The sequence below is a fragment of the Dicentrarchus labrax genome, unplaced genomic scaffold, assembly GCF_905237075.1.
Source record: "Dicentrarchus labrax unplaced genomic scaffold, dlabrax2021, whole genome shotgun sequence".
NCBI lineage: Eukaryota > Metazoa > Chordata > Actinopteri > Moronidae > Dicentrarchus > Dicentrarchus labrax.
The window spans coordinates 14,921,543-14,941,302 of record NW_026136718.1 but is presented as its reverse complement, the minus strand read 5'-3'; the positions used below and the strand labels follow the sequence as shown (position 1 = coordinate 14,941,302).

The following is a 19,760-nucleotide window of genomic DNA, read 5'->3' as shown; positions in this document are numbered from 1 at the left end:
CTAGGCAAGAAGGACCATGGGGCCCCCCAGAATCATGACGAATGAAGTCCAGGACTACGGATCAGTAAAGAAACATTTTATTAAACAATTAACATATAAAATAAATAATAAATAACATAACTATCTGAATGCAAACTTTACATACAATATATAAATAACAGAAAAACAAACATAACTGAAATGTGCAAAATTTTCAGAATGATAAAGTCCATGTCTGTTATTTGGAGTGGTCCTTTACTCAAAATTTGACACCGAGCATTGTCGTTGATGGCTTTTGGCCACAGCGCAGGATCATCTGATATTATTTGATTTGATATTATTTGAGTACCTTCTGGTGATGTGGTGTCACGGGGCGGTGAAGAGGTGGCGTGGCCTCAAATTGTAAAGGTGCTGCCATGCTGCTGCTGCATGAAGTTGCCATCATGTCCTGCTCATCTTCCTCAAGGTCCCCCTCATGATCTGAGGTTGATATTGCTAGAACGAAAATAGTATAAGAAACAATTGTTTAAGAAAAATATTTGTGTAGTAAAATTAAATCAGATAGATCCCATGATATATTTTAAATTGGGAGAGCAAGTCACCGTAATCTTAACTTTAAAAAGGAAACTAAATAAGTTCCTACTTTGATGTGTAGAAGTCTGCTGTTGCTGCTGCTGCTGTTTTTGTTGTTGTTGTTGTTGTTGTTGTTGTTGTTGTTGTGGGCCAAAAAACTTCAACAAAGCACCTTGAGGAAGAAAAAAGAAAAGAGCACAATGTATTTGGTTGGCTTGCGTAAAGTAAAGTAAAGAACTGTGCATGCTAAGCAAACACAACCATTGAGATCTGTATGGAATAATTAATGAACATCCATTTGCAGTAACAACTTTAATGCTTCATGTTAATAATGTAACATTTAGGCTATAGCAGAAAATGTATTGATATATAGGATAGGATATACTTTATTTATCCCCGAAGGGAAGTTCAGTTGTCCAGCAGCTCACATTTAAAAAACATAATTCCAAATACAAATTAGCACCAGTTTAGACAGACTAAACTGACAGCAGAATTGATGCTGGTATCAGTTTTAACATTTGACAACAAATGCTTTATTCTGGGAGAAAATATCATTGGCATTGGCAGCAAAGGATTAACTTTTTGTGTGGTTATGAATGTGTTTAGAAGAAAATGGCTGAATTCACTTTACACGGACTTTAATTTTGAAACTTTTTTTGGTGCTTGGTGGATGACTGGGAGTTTGGGATAAAGTAGAAGGCTGGCTGGCAGCACTACTTTTTTATAATGTAACACACATAGCTCACACATTCCCACTTACCACTGTCACGTTTTTTCTTTTCATCCTCTTCTTGTTTTTTTTTTCTTGCCCAGAGAGATATGTTCGCTTCATTTTTACATCTGTGTGTTTGACCGGGACCGCACGTCGATACGTGTCATTGCAGTGCCTGCGGGGGTTTCAAGTTGTGTCGCTGATATGGAGCGATATCAGCCATCTGTCGGGGCCCCCTAATAGCAACTAGCCAGTGACAACTTCCTTCCTTGTAGCACTTTTGATAGGAACTGACCTCTGCAGACCAGGAACACCCCACAAGAACTGCAGTTTTAGAGATGCTCTGACCCAGCCGTCTAGTCATCACAATTTGGCCCTTATCAAAGTCTCTCAAATCCTCACACTGACCATCTTTCCTGCTTCTAACACATCAAATTTGAGGACAAAATGTTCACTTGCTGCCTAATATATCCCACCCACTAACAGGCACCATGATAATGAGATAACCAGTGTTATTCACTTCACCTATCAGTGTTTATAATGTTATGGCTAATTGGTAACTGTTTCTGGTTAAACAAAAAATACCTTACTCTTTAACAGAAAGATATATTTCTGTATGGATCATTCACCATAATGGTGTCAGACAACTAAATAGCTGAATATAAAAAAAAATGTTTATTATGTTGGAGGGTTTGTGGCCTTGCACATATATTAAGGGCTGTACATATTTACTGGGGAACTGAGAGTTAGTTAAAAAGGAAATATCATTAATCTTGGATATAAAAGGAATCTTCGGCCCAAAGTGATTTATATTAGGCAGCCCCTTAGCAAATCAAGTGACACATAGCAAAATATACTTCTTGTTTTTAATAGCCAAAAAAACAATTACAGTCCTAATTGCAACTCCCGAACAATGGCAACAAAGGTGAATGAGTTGTTTATTTTGGGAAAAGGTCACAGTAAAAATACAACACAAATTTTTTATGGATTTTGTTTTCAGTTATTATCGATTGTTTAGTACTCTCTTCAGTTATTTTTGGTCTGTTGTTGGCTTTTGTGTTTTGTATGCATCTGTCTATTACATGAATTTCACATATAAAGTCAAACAAGAAAATGCAGAGATGCTCATTGATGGAATGGGTGTGTTGTATGGCACGAATAAAAAGTAAAAAAAGACTGTAGCCTGTATGTTGACAGTGTTGACAGTTACCATGAAGGATTACATTTGCTGCCTATTTTGCAGCTGCCAGCTGCAGCACTCTACAGGACTATTTTCAAAAGCTTTTCTCCCATCTATCTGTAACTTACTGTGCAGTTACTCTATAAATATAGACTCATGAACCTATACACTCATCCACCATTTACTAATCCTACTTTGACTCTGTTATTCATCGTCCAATCTCGTCCAATCTCGTCCAGTTGGGGCGGCAGTAGCTCAGTGTGTAGGGACTTGGCTTGGGAACTGGAGGGTCGCCGTTTCAAGTCTCACAGACCACAATATGGAGTGTGGTGTGACTGGTAGCTGGAGAGGTGCTAGTTTCACCTCCTGTGCACTGCCAAGGTGCCCTTGAGCAACCAACGTGGCAGCCCATCACTCCACCATCTCTCTCCCTGTTGCATGTCCACAAGTGCATGAAGTGTGTATTTCAGCCTGTGTGTGTATGTGTGTGTGTGTGTGTGTGTGTGTACAAAATAAAAAAGAGTGAAGAACAATTTCCCCAATAGGGTTATCGTTAAACTGTTTAAACCATTATCTGTCGATGGATAAAACATGTACTCTATTGAATAACTGGTAGGTATATTTATGAGTTTTGGAAAGAGCCAGGTTAGCTGCTTCCCTGTGCTTCTAGTCTTAATGCTAAACTGGGCTAATTGTCTCCCAGCTCTAGCTCCATAATAAAAAGGATTGTTCAACATTTTGAGAAATACATTTATTTGCTTTCATGCTGAGAGTTAAATTAGAATATTAACAACCACTCTCATGTCTGTATGTTGAAAATTGAAGCTATCCCAGCTACTGGTTAACTGGGAAGACTGGGAATTGAGAAACAGTCCAAGTATTATCTTGTGTGTTAAATTTGTACGAAAACCAATGTGTAAAAATGGAAAATATGTAATTTTCACACTTCACTTTAAACTAAACCGGCTGACTTGAGGGTTGACGTTAGCTAACAGTCTGACTTCAGGGTTCTGTTGAGAACTAATGAATGCTGGAAATACTCCATTTAAACCACAACCATGATCCTCTTCTTTAATGTTTTCTCATATATATGATGATTTTGATAAAAGAAAATACACTTACACAATTATATCTATTGTTTCGTATGATATTATATCTTGATGATCTTTGACTGTGGAATTCAGACTCCAGTCTGTAGAATAAATGGACCAAAGAAAGGGGCCGAACCTTTTTGTGCTCAGGCTGTGTCTTCATGACTTCATAGTTTTGTGACTTTGCCAACAAACATTGTAACAGATTTTTGTCACTAAAGAGACGTTTTCATTCAGTGAGATTGTGGAAAAAGAGGAATTACATAGATTTTGGGTGGTGAAAAATGCATAAGCTTTTGTTTTCTGTTTTTTGGGGCAGAATGGCTCTTGACTGTTGAATTAAAATGTTTCTTATTTATTTAAATGATCTATGTTTTATTTCAACATGTGTGGTAATCAGTATAATATAATGACTTCTCAGTATGACCTTTGTTTGAGTTGAGTTTAGCTTATTGATATTTATAAGGATTTGTAAAGAATTTCAGACAACACATGCTTCATATGCTTGACAATTTATTAAAATTTAGCAAAAAAAGTATTCAACAATACTTGCATGTAATAGAATAGAATGAAGATGAGATTAAGCGCACTGAGCGGTGCAGCGACAGGCCACATGGGCTTCTGATGTTTCGCTCAGGTCAATGCTCTTCTCATAGATGCTGGTCAGACCCTCATAGCGGTTCATGTTAGAATCTGTGAAAATTTAAAGAGTAAAGGCGTTAGGCACTGTACAGGATAACAAGATAAATGTATGATTCAGTTTTGTGAACCAGCTGTGATTTCTTAGACTTACCAGCAGGCACGCAATGGAAGCCAACGGTGACGGCGGTGGTCCTCACAGGCATGCAGCCAGGCAGGCAGCGCAGCACAGGCTCAACAGAGTAGCATTTGGACTCCTGGCCATGGATGTTTACCTGCTTCTCCATCTTCACAGATTCAAGCTTCATATAACACTCTGGAAATTGGTGAAAAGGGAAGGTAAGCACCGTAAATAGATATGTTTACCTACAGTAGTCATCAGCTGAAACCAAATTCTGATACTTATTGTTTCTCTATGTTGTATTCTGACACAAATGATATTCTAATAGAGAAAGGTGAAGCAGGCACTGTAAGTATTACCAGAGGCATCACGGCAGCTCTTTCCAGGCAGAACCCAGGAGTGAGCGTAGCTGACTGCGTTCCTAGTCAGGCGTTCGTTTGGTGTACGGTACTCCTGTCTGATTTCTCCGTCAGCCTTTCCACAGAGTCCACAAGTCTGTCCTCTCATCCAGTCCACAACTTTAACCTGAAAAAACAACAAACAGTTCAAAATTTGCACCATTACATACTCACTATGGAGATTAATACAAATTTGAGTCAAAGTCAAATTTAGATTTCTTGTATCACCTTCAATGCGTTCAGATCAAAGTAGACCTCCTGAAGACCATGGCTGGGAGCATAAAGAGCGATGCCCTCACCTCTCTGTCTGATCTGAATTTGGCCTAAAAAGGTTGCAAATATATATAAATATGTGATATTTTACTTCCAACAAATTGAATAATCTTAGCAGTTACATTTGAGTTAATAAATTAAATAAGAAACCTGCGGGATGCTGATATGGCAGGTTGCTGATGGGGATTTCTACTCCATTAACCTTCACCATGATAGCACTGTCCTTGGGATACAGGTCAACATCACTGTTGAAAAACAATTGAAATACATGTGTTACAGTCAGTTTCCAGATTCAGAATTCTGTCAATTTTCCCAATTTTGTCACAATTCCCACATTTTAAATATAAATACTGCTTGTTTTTACATGTTTTCAATCTTCACATTAATCAGGTTTTGTTCCAGTGTTTGGTCCCTCTTCAGCAGAACTATGAATTTAAGCTCTTGGCTGCAATCCTGAGCCAAAACCTGGTAGCAAGAGTGGGGCATCTCGTTCTTGAATTTCCTGTTGTTGAATGTGATCAGTTTGTCTCTGACCATGGTGCACTCAGCTGGAGTAGAAAGAAAAGATGTTTCAGGAAGTTAACTATTTACTATTCAGCCTATTATTGCAATAAAACCTGTTGCTTTTCACCTGCGTGAGCCTTGGTGACCATGTAGGTGATCTTGTCAGCCCAGTTGCTCTGGTACGCTTCCAGCTCTGCAGCAGTGTCTCCAAATGGAAGAGAAACTGGGAGAGCCACTCCAAGTTTGTAAATGGTCCTCTGTAATATACAATCGATTATTGTGTTTATGAGTGATAAAGTATGATGCAAACATTTTTCGTGTGCAAATAATGGCCAAGAAAACCGCACCTTAGGTGTCTTCAGCACAACATTCAGGCTTGTCTCAGAAGCAACAGCCACACTCAGTTTGATCTGATTACGAACATTCTTGACCTTTGCCAGGCCTATTCCGGCTTCCAGAGCGATGCGGGAAAGGTATTCAGAAAGCCTAGGCAGAGATAAAGGTTAGGGTTATTTTTAAGTTTTTAATAAATGTCAAATTGATTGTTGCCTAATGCCCAACTGGCCTGGAAATCCCATAAAAAAAAAATAAAAAATAAAAATTCCCACACATTTCTACATCTGGATGCCTGACTAAGGTCTATGACTGAAATGTTACATTTTCAAGTTAGTTGCAGGGAGTCTGTAGGAATTCATTAGTTGCTTTTGCAAATCTTTTGAAAACAATATTAGTTGTGACATTACTCCTTTGCATAGCGCTTCATGTTCGTTGGAATTTTGTCCCAGGTCATCTTCACGCGGACTGCAGGGTCTTGACCCACAAGACCGGTCTCAGCTGTGATTTCAGTCTCGTATTGTTTGCACTCAATACCCCAGGCAACCTTGGCCTAAAAGACATTTAAATGAGTTAAAATCTCAGGCATCACACACATTTTTAACAACTGTTGCCAACTCAATTCATGTCACCAAATCAAACTTTTTACCATCAACTTGTGGTAGCTCAGCATCACACCGTCAGCACAGATTCTCCAGTGGTCGTTCTCAGCCAGGTTGGCAAAAACAACCTGCAGTCTGGCAGTAGCTCTGTCAAAGTAAGCTGCAATCTGGTATCCCTGAACCTTGTGGTCAGCTCTCACAGCACGGATGAGAATGGTCACAGCAGGAGTAATGGCATTAGCAAGGTATTTGGCCTTCAAGCAAAAGCAAACCAGAGATCAATATTAGTGAAAGTTCCACTGATTCAACAGATTGTAAATGGCTTGGTCTGATGACTTACCTTATTGTAGATGGCTTCGAAGCTGTAGGCACTGCTTCTGCTGTTGACACGGGCTGTGGAGACTGCATGCTGCAAACAGACAAACCATACATTTAGTGTGCTCAAACTGAGTACATGATGTGGCTGTCTCATACTCTTAGCAAAACAATCTGATAATTACCTGATGGATGTGGTTTTTGGCAAACTTCATCTCATACAGTTCTTGCTGTAATAGAAAAAATAGTACATTAATATCTGGATGTACTTTTTGATTCCACCTTTCTTTACATGTTCAGAGGAGAAGTTGTCGTACCTTGGACAAGGACCTGGAGCTGGAAGAGCTGCTGGAATGAAGAGACGAGCGGCTGCTGGAGGAGCTCTTTGAGTTAAGGCTTGATCTGCTGCTGGAGGAGCTGCTGGAGCTCAGTCTCTTTGATGTCTTGCTGATGGGGGCAACAACGTCGATCATCTTGCGGCGAGAGGAGGAACTGGAGGAGGACACAGAGGAGGAGATGCTTGAACGGGAGCTGCTGGAGCGAGAGCTGCTTGAACGAGAGCTGCTGGAACTGGAGGAAGCTGATGTTCTGTTCTTCAGACCAGGAACCAGGATTTTCTTGAGTTTCATCAGCACGTTCTTGTCCTCGAGAATTTCCTCTTCCTCGCTCATGTTAATCACTTTGATTATCTTCTCTGCTGCTTTTTCTCCAACCTGAATCTCAAGTTCAATCTTCTCGATGACTGGTCCAGCAGCTACAACCAAATAAATAAACAGATACATTACTTTTTAGCAACATCTTACAAAATTCCTTCCATCTGTAGTTTAATGTCATCCAGTTCACTTGCCTGGAGCAACCTCAACCATGACGGCATGTCTTCCAATAATGGCGTAAAGTGGGGAGTCTCTGATAAAGGCGGCGTTGCGAGATTCAATCTCAGTGCATGCCTTGATTCCAAAGGTTTCAATTGCAGCACACATTTTCTTCTGGAAGGCCTTGGGGATTCTCAGTTTGCTGGCAATGTTCCTTGGCAGGTCAACGGGAATGATTTCAGATGATGCTGACTGGGAGACCACAACAGAGATCACCACGTTAATTTGGAATGAGGTAGATGTTTGTGTTGGAAAAGGTGGTCAGTGAATCAAACTCACCATGCTACCAGCCAGAGAGGATGCCATCCTAGAAATCTTTGAAGAAAAGATCTCCCTTGACATCTTTGCTGCAACTTCAGTTGGAATCATTGGTGTGATTTTGGCAGCTGCAAGGTCTTCCACATTTCTTGCAACAGCAAAAGTATCAACACTGTTGAAGAAAAGAAACATAATTTTAAGAAAAATAATAATAAATAATAATTTTAAAACTGGTTGATATACAGTAAGTTACTTCGTGACAAACAAGTACATACAGTGCAGTTGCAATCTTATCAACGCCCTGAACAGGCAGGAACTGAAGCTTGAAGTTGCCCTTAATCATGTCAATTCTTGCTTCCATCTTTGCTGGAACAATTGTGTGAACTCTGGCTCTTAACAGCAGGGAAGCCTGGATGAGAGCAGTATTCACTCCCATGACTGCATAGGTATGCATGGAAACACTGAAAGGAATAGAAAATATCAACTTTAATACATTTTGTTTTTGTTTTTTGAGAAGATGAGAAGAAGCTTATTTAGCTTTCGAGTAAGCTACAACTGAATTACCTTGGAGAAATGGCAGCCCTCATGTTGACATCAGACTTCAGAAGCTGGGCAGGATGGAAGTTCTCAGGCAGAGGTGGTGACACAGTGGCTTGGACTATGAAAAACAACACATTGTCAGTATCAGTATATATAATTAAGCAAGAGTTAAGCTACATCAGTGGAACTTACACTCAATAGATGCAGCAGCCACTGCAGCAGTATAGAAACTGAGCTCCATGGGCAGACCGACAGCGGTGGGAAGGATGCGACGAACCTCAGCAACCAGCATTGGCTTAGCGTAATGCACTGCGAAACCAGACAGCAGAGCATCCAACACCCTTCTGCCATAAGTTTGAATTGCTGGTCCACTGGCAAGCTGTAAACATAAAGTCGCTAATAAGACATCAAATATTCAATTCATAATAAAACTATTGTATTGTAATGTTATTTTTGTAATATGCTGTACCTCAATAATCTGATCAACAATGGCTTTGTCAATGTTGGCAAAGGCAATTTCCTGTCCAAAGAATTTCACATACACAGAGGCCAGGGGCTGGCTTAAAGGATTAGCCCTCCACTCGGAAAGCTGTGTGAGGAAGACAACCATATCTAAACATTATAGCTCCTACAAACCAAGTGTGATTACATCATTCTTATATTAATATACTAATATTTCTATTTTTGATTGATATTAATGATCTCTTAAACTTACAGCCTTCATAACTTGTCTCATCTTGGTGATCCTTTCAGCATTCTCAGGGGCCTCATGGATTTTTAGAAGGGCCTCCTGGACTCCCTCAGTTCTCACTCCAAGCTGAATAAATAGCATTTGATGGATAAGTTTGTTTAAAATGATAAGATTAAAAATATAATATACATGGTCTATATAGCCATGTTAACTAAGCTTGTTAACAGAAAATAGCATTAATTAAAGGTCCAAACAGTAAAGCAGACAGTTACAACAGATCGAAAAATTGTAAATTATATCTATGTGTTGAGCTAACTTTATGATTCTGGGCATTGGTAAACTGAGATGTGCAGAGTGGGAGGCACATGCCAGACATAGAAGAACCTTTTATAGTGTTAGATTGCTATGTAAGACATGAGGGTCATACCTCAAGAACATCAGCATAAGCTCCTGCCAGGTAGGTGCGAGCTTTGGCCACAATGGCTCTTGGCAAAACAGTTGCAGCATCGTTAACATAGAAGGCACTGGCAGCGGCACCCATCATCCAGGGGTCTGCAGGGCGAAATACAATAACCGTCAAACCACATATTTTAATCTGAAATTTTTTAGGACAAATTATTATTCTGTTATGCTCTTACTGTGGTAGGCATCGAAATAGAGGGCTCTGCTGAAGCGGTAGCTCATTCTGTCAAATTTGGGGCTGAGGATCTTCACAGCAACATTACAGGCAGCAGCACTGAAAGTAGAAATATATATATATATATATATATATATAGATTCTTGGTGCTGACATGTTTAAATAGCACAAAACTTCAAAAGGAGATATTCTTACACAGAGGCAAAGTCAGGGGCGGTGTTCTTGGTCATGGCCTTCATGTAAGAGTAGACAAAGCTAGCGACCTGCAGATTCTTTTCTTTCAAGAGGGTATCGGCAAGAGTAGTGACCAGACCCATGGGCAGCTTAGTCTCAAACAGCACAATAGCAACAACCATACGGAGCTCTGGGTGGAGAGCCTTGTCCATGAACAGCTGAACAGCCATCTCCTGGATCTAATTCACAAAGATGAATGTTAGAAATAAAACTGCGCATAACAAAACACGTCTTAACTGTATTCCCTCTTAGTAATGGAAGGAATCTGAAAATGTAGTCTTACCATCTTGGGTTCCCTCTTAGCAATGTTCCTCAGGGCCAGAACAGCATCAATGTGGACTCTAAGGGGCAGACCAGCAGCAGCACTGCCAAAGCCAGGCAGGAGCTTCATGATTGGCTTAAGACTGGCAGGATGTCCAGCATTACCCAGAACTTTGAGAGCGACAATGAGCTCCTCAATTTCACCTCTAGCAACAGCCTGGACAGCAAGTTCATGGATGGGCTGTGGGAGGAACAGAAAAAACATTACTGTCACTGATGTTGAAACTGAATTTTAGTTATATAAAACACAAGTACAAACGTTACATACCCTCACAAGCTCAGCTGGGCAAGTTGGGTTCTCTGCACAGTATTTTGCAACCAGGGTGCCATAGCCCAGCATGACAATCTCACGCAGAACTGGGTTTTCTTGGATCTTGTTGTTCATAGCCAGGCCCTGAAGATGGTGAAAATAAAGAACTGATTATGTGTCCCAGTTCTCCCATCATTACTAATACTCAAGAAAATGTTTAGCGTTGACTTGCCTCAGCAATCTTGATGGCCTCCAGGTCAGCTGTCACCATGTGTACAGATGCCAGCAGGGCTTGAGCAGCTTCAGCAATAGTCAGTTCAGCAGCGAGGAACTTCTCCTTGAGGAACCTCAGAGCAGCATGAGTACCAATGGCAGGGACAGCATTCAGGATCCAGTGCCTGGGAAAGAAAAATGTATTTTATTATTATATTATCCATAGCACCAGTTTTCATAGCCCTTTTCTGAATGTAAATGTCAGTTACCTGTAATCTGGTCTAGCTTTGAACTGAGTCCAGAGGGCCTCAATACTCTCATATCTGGCCACACGCAGCAGCTGGATGAGCTCAATGAACTTCAGAGGGGCATCTTCGTGGACCTTGGCCGCATTGAAGGTCACCAGGTGGTTCAGAACCTCAACAATCTGTCAAGAAACAAAATGTTGCTACAGGATAAATTCAACAAAAATCTGATTAAGAGGGAGTATTTCCTGAAATACCTGAGCCTCAGCATTGCTGATCCTCAGAAGCTGGATGGGTGTCTGGAGAAGCTCACTGCCAAACTCGTACTGCAGGGATCCACGGTGAAGATAATCAGCTCTGATGGGCATCACTGGGGTCTTCTCGATCTCCAGGAAGGTCAGGATTTGCCTGTGAATATAGATAAGCACTGCATCAATCTGCAATGTGACATTTTGTGCTTAGAAAAGAGTTTCTTTTTCATTTAAACCACATACTTTGCCTCCATCTGGGCAGCGCCATTCAAGATGTTAAAAGGTGAGAACTGGATGAGCTCTGTAGCAGTTGCCTCCAAGAGCAGAGCACCTGTGGCTGTAGGCTTCATGATGTAGTTAAAAGCAGCAGCTCCCTTCAGGGTCTTTCCTCTCTGCATTGACAAGACCCACAACATCATCACATCAGCCGTGTACAGGAGTGGATTGTATTAGAAAGTGTTTAGTGAGAAGGAAATTTTACTTACAGCCTCACACTCAACACATTTCTCTGTGTAAGCCAAACCGATGTCCTTAATGATTCTCTCCTGGCAGTGGTTCAGGTCCTTGGTCTTGGTCAACAGGATGCGGTCAGCCTTTGCATCCTCACTGATGACATAATGGGTCTTGCACACACCCTGAGCACCAGGCTATTTCCCAAAAATCAAAATAGAGTTTGTCAGTTTAAGTTTTGCGCCATGTTGTGGATGGAAATGAGTTATTCATACCTCTTGCAGCTCGTAGACGTTCTGAGTCTTCTTGATGTTCAGCTGGAAGATGTTGAGGATTCCCCTGTAGATATTCAGAACAGTTGCAGAGACGCCAGCTGGTGCAAACACTCTGCCGACAACACCGTTGGTATACTCAAACTTGATGGGTGTCAAAAGCTGAGCAGCCAGGGCTGAGGTGAGCTTGGTGGCTGGGATGAAAGCATCTTTGGGCCAGATGCCACTGTACTCAAAGATTTCAGGGTCTACCAGCTGTGAAGAGTGACAGTTTGAATGAATTGTTAACGCTTGATTGTTTCTAGTTCACTTGTTATTCATCATAAATAATGTGTATTAGGGTCCTTACCTTCAGCATGAAGGTGTCGGGTGATGCTGCATTGATCAAAACTTTGCTAATGACTTTCACTCCAGCCCGTGCCAAACCCTCCTCGGGCAGGCCGCCCATGAGGAGTGCCTCATATTTGTACACGTAGGTCTTTCCAGCAGAAAACTCTGGTACTGCAGTAATAGATTACAAAGTTACAAAGAAGCTTTCAATATTTCACATGTTTTCTAACTGTTGTATTACATTTTTAATGTGAAAGAAGGACATCTTACCAAAGTTGATGTGGTTGGCCGCTACAAAATAGGAATAAATTATTATTTTGGTGTTAATAAAAGAAAAACAAGATACAATATTTGAAAAAAAAAACAATAAATGTGTTACTGAAATCGGAAATGTTATAGTGTATATATGCCATATTTTTTCCAATCTATATTAAACTGCCAAGACAGTAGTTAAAACTGAAGTTCTAAACATCTATTTTTCAACATTACACTGTCAGCAAGTTCAATATTAGTTCTCAAATTTTCAAAAAGTCATCATTTTACTTATTTTCTTATTATAACTGCATATATGACACAATATCAGTTTAGATATTATTTCCTGTAGTTTTCCATTCTATATTATTTAATTCTACAAAAAGCTCAATTAATATAATTGTGAGTTAAATATAAGTTCATTTAGTTGTAAATGCATAAAGACATACTCACCCGCAAGGGCTACAGTGAAAGCTAGCACAAGCACCCTCATGGCTGGTGAATGTAAATGACTGCAGCCAGAAGCCACCTTTTAAAGTCTACAGTTTTTGCTGACTGTGTGCACATCGCAATGTATCATTAACTAAATATCAGCTTTAGTTGTCACCAATGTTACCATGCCCTGAACATGCAGATTAGACAAACAGAGTAAAAGATGAATTAAAAATGTCACAGACGTAACAAGTTATCTCAACCTGGCTCTTGGCTTTCCTGGCAAACAATCCAATGTCCCAAATCCAAATCCCATTCTGTCACATGACATAAACAGATGAACTGCAATGCTATTTTATACTATTTTACAATATTACAAAATTATGATATTATATACATATTTAACCTACATACATTTTACTACAGAGCAATATCTAAAAGAAGCGTCAGATGAGTTTGACTAAAATAATATATATTTAAGAATGCTCTATAAAATGTCACTGTGTCATGACCTGTCATTTTGTCACCTTGAGCTGTTGACACTCCAAAGGCAACAGTCCAACATATGTTTGCGTAACTTTCACATCATCAAACTGAAGATTAAATTGTATCAAAATCAAGTAAATCAAATCAAAATTCACATTGTGTTATTTTTTATTACTGTATCATGCAAAGGTGTATGTTCTGCCAACAAGAGCTTACTAGACACCACAAATATAAACCAGACTTACAATGTAGTGCTCACACATTTTTACCACCAATTTTCTCCCCACAAAGACATTATAGGTATTTAGTTTGTTGGAAATATGCATATGTTCAGGGGAAATAATCATTTTCTGGAAATAATTGAGGCCTTGGCCTGAAATGGTCATGTACTAACTCTCATCATCATCTTGTAAGTTCCACCTGTTCCCACTTCCCCATAATAATAATAATAATAATACATTTTATTTATAAGCGCTTTTCTAAATACTCAAAGACACTTTACATAAAAAAAAATAAAAAATAGAATAAACATAAAAGCGCCATCATCTTGCCTAGGGCGCCAAATTGGTTAGGGCCGAAAGCGACGCATAGAATATCCAATAAAGATAAAGATAAGTAAATCTGAATAATGTGTAAACTGATTTATGTTGTGCTGTGTGATTGAAATACTGTTTTACTTTGACCAATAGTTATATGCTTATCCAAAGACTGCACATGTAGCCTATATTCTGTAATCCTGATCAGAGTGATCAGATCTCAAAAATATTTGAAAAACCAAGCAAATACTGATGTATGGGATTTTTTGCAATTAAATCAGCATTTATTCTTGCCACCCCATGAATATTTCTCTATATAAGTATTTATAAATAAATATTGAAATGCATAAATAAATAAAAAGACTTTTTCTTAACCACAATGTATTTACTTTTCATTAATTTATGTATTTATTTATTTATACTTGTATTTATACTGAAAGTTTCCGTCATTCATAGTTTTTGGTATACTTCCAGTTACTGACAACCTCGCCTTTTACGACAACCGCATGAAGTTTGTACCACCTCAGCCTCCGTACAGAAGAAATGAGCACATGCCACAGGATTTGTTGACAGTTCAAAGTCCGACTGGGCTTCATTCGGATTTAAATTTCCCCCCATTATAAAAAATGTCCTGGTTTCTTCTGGCTTTGTCGTGGACAGTCCTGGTCTGCAGGGCTGCCGTCTGTCCGTGCGAGAGACCGGAGCTCTGTCAACCGATCCGAGAAGAGAGAGACTTTGAGGTAGTTTGCTTGTTAAAAGAATCGGACACAAGCCGCTGCACACAGCTTATATCTTCAAACACACATATACAGGAACTTAGTGCTCCGCTGTAGTCCACTGAGTAGTAACATCACTGACCTCACAGGGGAATGTAGAGATTAATGTAACAGAAATAATGTAACTGTTGACACCCAAACTCCACAAACTCCTCGCATTAAAGTCTTTTACTTATTTTTGTACTTCCACCAATTTGTAGCATTGTTTCATACTGTAGTATCTCTTCTAGTTACACAAGTCTGAACAAAAACAACAACAAAAAGCTGTTTGGATAAATTAAAGGAAGTTAGGGGAGTTATTTCACAATTAAGTCACAAACCTCTTACATAATGATCATGACACTGGAAGTGGATCTTGTGATATGAGGGCTATAAAATGTTGACATAGATGAATTGAACACGATCCAATGTTTACTTTAGAAACAGAAATATACATGTTTCATGACAAAGGTGTGTAAGAGTTAGGGTGCTACATTATCACTGTACACTGTTTAATATGTATTGGCTGCTTGCTGGTCTTCTCTAGTTTCTGTTGTAAGTTTCAAATTGGGACTGCTGTTCCTCTTTATCCCTGCAGTCTGTGTCTGTGTGAGGTTGATGGTGGTGTGATATTTGAGAAGGTTCCCCTTTTTAGGCACATTTGGCCTCTTGGACTTCTGTTAAATGTCCCATGTTGCTTTGAAACTCACATATCACAGTACGACTCAGTTGAAAGATCCCCTCTGTAGCTGTTCAATGTTTTATAGGTTAGAAATACTACCAATAGACCCTTCTCACAAGAGATAATGTGACTTGACAAATACATGTGTACTATTAATAAGAGCCATTGTAGTTAAATGTGCAGGAGCCCAGATTTTATCCTGCGTCACTTACTGGTACGACTGACTGAGAAAACTCTATATTGTTATTCAGCTTTGTAGCAGTGAATCTTCTTTCAGGTGGCATTTGTGGGGTTTTATACTGACATGTATATTGACATTTTAAACTGTGGAGGGATATTTCATTAACATGTCTTCAGTAAAAATGCGAGTTTTGATGAAAATTAAAAAATAAAGAAATAAAGATATTAAATGTTTTAGCCAAGTATCAAATATAAATAAATGGTAAATGGACCTGTACTTGTATAGCGCCTTTCTAGTCTTCCGACCACTCAAAGCGCTTTTACACTACGTGCCACATTCACCCTTTCCACACATTCACTCAGTGATGGCAAAGTCCATCGAACAGAAACTAACATTCATACACATTCACACACCGATGCATGGCATCGGGAGCAATTTGGGGTTCAGTATCTTGCTCAAGGATACTTCGACATGTGGCACCAGGAGCCGCGGATCGAACCCACAACCTTCCGATTAAGGAACGACCCGCTCTGCCTCTGAGCCACAGCCGCCCTACCATACCATACCAAACATTGGCTGGTTGTTTTAATCATTGCATATCAATTTATAAGCTGTAGTTACAAGAAGATATGCTCTTGGTGAACATTTTATGTTTCTGACACATTTTTGGCTAAATGATTAATTGAATTATTAGAAAAATAATCAATATATGGGGAAATGTTCCAGCCACTGTCTTCAGCCCTGCTTTCTTTCTGTAGTGTGTAGAAGTTCAGGATTAAATTGCTGTGGTAGGATAAAGTGAAGTGAGACTGACTGAGAATACACATTTCATGTTTCCTTTTTGGGAATTTATCAGTAAATAAATAAAATTGCTATTGCGGTTAATCTTACAGTCATGTGTCTGTGTGGTCTCTGTGGTTCTTTCAGGTGTTTGTGTTTGACGTGGGTGGAAAGACGTGGAAGTCCTACAACTGGAGCTCGGTGACGACGGTGGCGACATTTGGAAAATATGACGCTGAACTCATGTGTCACGCTCACTCCAAAGGAGCACGTGTTGTACTCAAAGGTAGAGTCAAAGTTTCTCTCCTCACTGCAGAATGAATCTATGTGGTTGGGTTTGTCCATTGTCTTTTCTTTGATTGGTAGTTTTGAAAAAGGTCAAAGTTACGGTATCTATATGTAGGTAATATTTATTGTTATGAACCTTTAGCCCAGCTCCTGCTGTCAACAGTTCATCAACCCACTGTTCTCGTAATCATGTCCATCTCTCTCTTTCCTTGTTGGTGGGTAAAGGTGACGTTCCCCTCTCCTACATCGTGGACCAAGGAAACAGGACAGCGTGGATAACAGAGAAGGTCAGCTTGGCCAAGAGTCAATTTATGGATGGGATCAACATCGACATCGAGCAAGCAGTGGAGGATGGCTCACCAGAGTACTATGCTTTGACAAACCTGGTCAAAGAGACTACTGAGGCCTTCCACAGGGAGATCCCAGGTTCCCAGGTAAAGACAGTGTTTTGATAAGGTTGGGTTGGGCGTATTCCTATTTCTTTTTCCTAATGAATTTTTGGGTTTGGGTTTTTCCTAAACCCAACTCAAACTCATCACCCTAAATAGGCAGGCAGGAAAATGAATGAATGAAGTGCTATAGGCCCTCACCTGCCTTGTCTCCGTGTTATATTTAAAAAATCCAGCCCATCGATATTTATCTTATCCTGATCTCTAGGTCTCATTCGACGTTGCATGGTCACCGAAATGTATCGACAAGCGCTGCTACGATTACGTTACCATTGCTGAATCCTGCGACCTGCTGTTTGTGATGTCCTACGATGAACAGAGCCAGATCACGGGCGACTGTATCGCAATGGCAAATGCTCCACTCAATCAAACACTGAATGGTTTGTTGTCCAGTTGTTTAGTAGTGAATGAGAACAAACCAGCTTGTTGATGCGGAGCTACTCATCAGCACAACATTGAACTGCCTGTTATCTTTCTTTATAAGCTTACGACCAGTATCTGAGTATGAAGATCGATCCAAAGAAGCTGGTGATGGGATTGCCATGGTACGGCTATGACTACCCATGCCTCAACCTTTCCCAGGTAAGATACTGTTCATTTAAAAGCTATACAGTTAAAATGTTGGTTGTTGAGTGTTTTTTTTAATAAATAGGTCTGGTAATATTCTCAACAACTGCTGGATGGATTGCTATAAATCCCTGATGATGAATCCTAATAACTTTTCCTCTAGCGCCCCATGGAGGTTCACATGTGTAGTTTTAAGTGAACTGCCGTGAAATGTGACACATTCAGGTCCACTTTAGGATCATTTTTGTTGGGTGATCCTGTAACTTTCCATCCAGCGCCACCTTCTGGACGGACATTGTAATTGTCCAGTATTTTGTTTTATGATTGAAAACAAATGACATTTCCATCAGCTTCTTGTTAGCATCGTCATAGTAAGCTTGTTGCATTGTGGATGTGGGTAGCATGCTGAAGTTAGCATTTAGCTCAAAGAGCCACAGCCTCAAAGTGCCCCTAGCATGGCTGTAGACTCTACTTATAGTCAACTAATCCCATAGAAAGACCAAAACTAACAATCATTTGATCCTACTAACAAGTACTGCCTGTGCTGCCAAAAACTGACATGTTATTTCTCTGTACCATAGACTTGCACTGTAATTTCCCCACATGCAAATAAATACTCAATGGAGCACTAAATGTGTATTAATCCGCAGCTCAAAATAGTCCCCAACAGATGATATTGTTAACAATAAGAAACGGTTTAATGTATTATGTAAATCACCTTAGATTGCTATACCTTACTTTAAAAATCAGATTACGATACAATTAGAATATAGAAATTATAAAGCTTTATCCAGGTGTGTCATTCATGATCAGGATAGTTCTCCCATCCAGGATAATGTTGTTGAAGGCAAAGCATGCTACTGCTATTATTTATTTTTATTTTATTGTTGCAGTATATCATAGGTTGTTCTGTGTGAAATATAAACACATATGATATATCCCTTCCTTTCTTTTCCACTACCAGGACGGAATATGTTCTATAGCCAAAGTTCCTTTCCGTGGAGCCCCCTGCAGCGATGCGGCCGGAAGACAGAAACCATACAACTGGATCATGAAGCAGGTCAACATGTCAATGTCTGGCAGGCTCTGGGACAACAAGCAGCAGGCCCCTTACTTCAATTACAAGGTACATTGTATCTATTTTATAGTTTGTCTTAATTCTGTATTAATTTGCTTAAAAATATACAAAGATGTGTGGTTAAGATGTAGTAAAGTGGGCGCCTGTTTAATGGATTATTTGTCTTTCTGCCGAGTTTAAGCTCGACTACCATATGTAATTTATTAGGCAAGCATTTCAGGCAAGTGCTGTTTATCTAGAGTGCCGGTGTCCACCCGAGCTACCACAGTGTCACTTCCCAAACAAAGAAAATTGCAGTAAATCATTCTTGCTGAATGCCTTCTCCTCCGTGGGTCTAAAAGTCTTCTCCTTAAGAGATGGTGCCATCATCAGTTCTCATTTTGTCTATTATGTGCACTTTTTTCCCCCCACAGGACCAGAAAGGGCAGATTCACCAGATTTGGTATGATGACCCACAGAGCATTTGTCCCAAGGCAGACTCTGTGCAATCTAAAGGTTTGAGGGGCATTGGCATGTGGAATGGCAACATCTTGGACTACAGCGATGAACCGGTTGCCAGGCAGCAGACCGCCATGATGTGGAATGCACTTTTAGGATGCTAGCTGGGATACACGTAACACTGCTGCAGAAATTTACATCACCCCTGAGCCCACTGTTTATTGCTAAGTCAATATATCCCTTTGTAACAGTAATGGGGTGTGACTTTCCTCTGAGTTCAGGGGTGCATACTTGCAGTTTATTGTGGCTTTTATTGCTGTTGTCTTTGAATGAATCTACATCTCAGACATTCCTCTGTGCTACCTGAAAAAAAACTACCAATATTTTTAATGTGATGTACACAAACACAGTATTTTTGATTGACCAATATTGAGCTTACTGAGATCTGTGCACTTTATCTTTTTCAAAAATAAAACTTCTTCTGATGAATCTATAAATCCCTGAAGTTACATAACCACTTAAACGTTTTAGCTTTCTTCCTGTAGTAACTCG

General features: G+C 39.8%; 2 protein-coding genes across 2 annotated transcripts; one reads left to right on the top strand and one right to left on the bottom strand.

The window, feature by feature from the left end:
• Positions 1-4,031: 4,031 nt before the first annotated feature.
• On the bottom strand, positions 4,032-13,968 carry LOC127349901 (vitellogenin-2). Its single transcript, XM_051375972.1, has 34 exons — positions 12,990-13,968; positions 12,555-12,575; positions 12,304-12,455; positions 11,958-12,209; positions 11,718-11,879; positions 11,476-11,624; positions 11,239-11,389; positions 11,006-11,163; positions 10,756-10,921; positions 10,542-10,667; positions 10,236-10,454; positions 9,914-10,131; positions 9,720-9,817; positions 9,509-9,633; positions 9,106-9,207; positions 8,860-8,979; positions 8,583-8,769; positions 8,415-8,508; positions 8,126-8,311; positions 7,872-8,022; positions 7,568-7,784; positions 7,038-7,474; positions 6,906-6,950; positions 6,746-6,814; positions 6,453-6,659; positions 6,214-6,356; positions 5,818-5,956; positions 5,598-5,727; positions 5,331-5,514; positions 5,117-5,211; positions 4,922-5,016; positions 4,655-4,820; positions 4,329-4,490; positions 4,032-4,228 (listed from the first exon to the last, which is right to left on the bottom strand). Exons 1-34 carry the CDS (start codon positions 13,027-13,029, stop codon positions 4,116-4,118), a joined length of 5,079 nt encoding a protein of 1,692 aa, XP_051231932.1. The 5' UTR covers positions 13,030-13,968; the 3' UTR covers positions 4,032-4,115.
• A 547-nt stretch (positions 13,969-14,515) lies between these two features.
• ctbs (chitobiase, di-N-acetyl-) lies at positions 14,516-19,705 on the top strand. Its single transcript, XM_051375976.1, has 7 exons — positions 14,516-14,730; positions 16,536-16,674; positions 16,902-17,110; positions 17,334-17,505; positions 17,610-17,707; positions 18,657-18,818; positions 19,184-19,705. Exons 1-7 carry the CDS (start codon positions 14,617-14,619, stop codon positions 19,370-19,372), a joined length of 1,083 nt encoding a protein of 360 aa, XP_051231936.1. The 5' UTR covers positions 14,516-14,616; the 3' UTR covers positions 19,373-19,705.
• Positions 19,706-19,760: the final 55 nt, after the last annotated feature.

Excerpts from the sequence above, each read along its gene's own strand:
- LOC127349901 (XM_051375972.1), bottom strand. The coding sequence starts at position 13,029 with ATGAGGGTGCTTGTGCTAGCTTTCACTGTAGCCCTTGCGG. Across the intron at positions 8,980-9,105 it reads TGAGACAAGTTATGAAGGCT|CTTTCCGAGTGGAGGGCTAA; the intron begins GTAAGTTTAAGA and ends TTCCTCACACAG. Across the intron at positions 5,017-5,116 it reads GCCATATCAGCATCCCGCAG|GCCAAATTCAGATCAGACAG; the intron begins GTTTCTTATTTA and ends CAACCTTTTTAG.
- ctbs (XM_051375976.1), top strand. The coding sequence starts at position 14,617 with ATGTCCTGGTTTCTTCTGGCTTTGTCGTGGACAGTCCTGGTCTGCAGG. Across the intron at positions 17,506-17,609 it reads ACTCAATCAAACACTGAATG|CTTACGACCAGTATCTGAGT; the intron begins GTTTGTTGTCCA and ends TTTCTTTATAAG. Across the intron at positions 18,819-19,183 it reads CCCCTTACTTCAATTACAAG|GACCAGAAAGGGCAGATTCA; the intron begins GTACATTGTATC and ends TTCCCCCCACAG.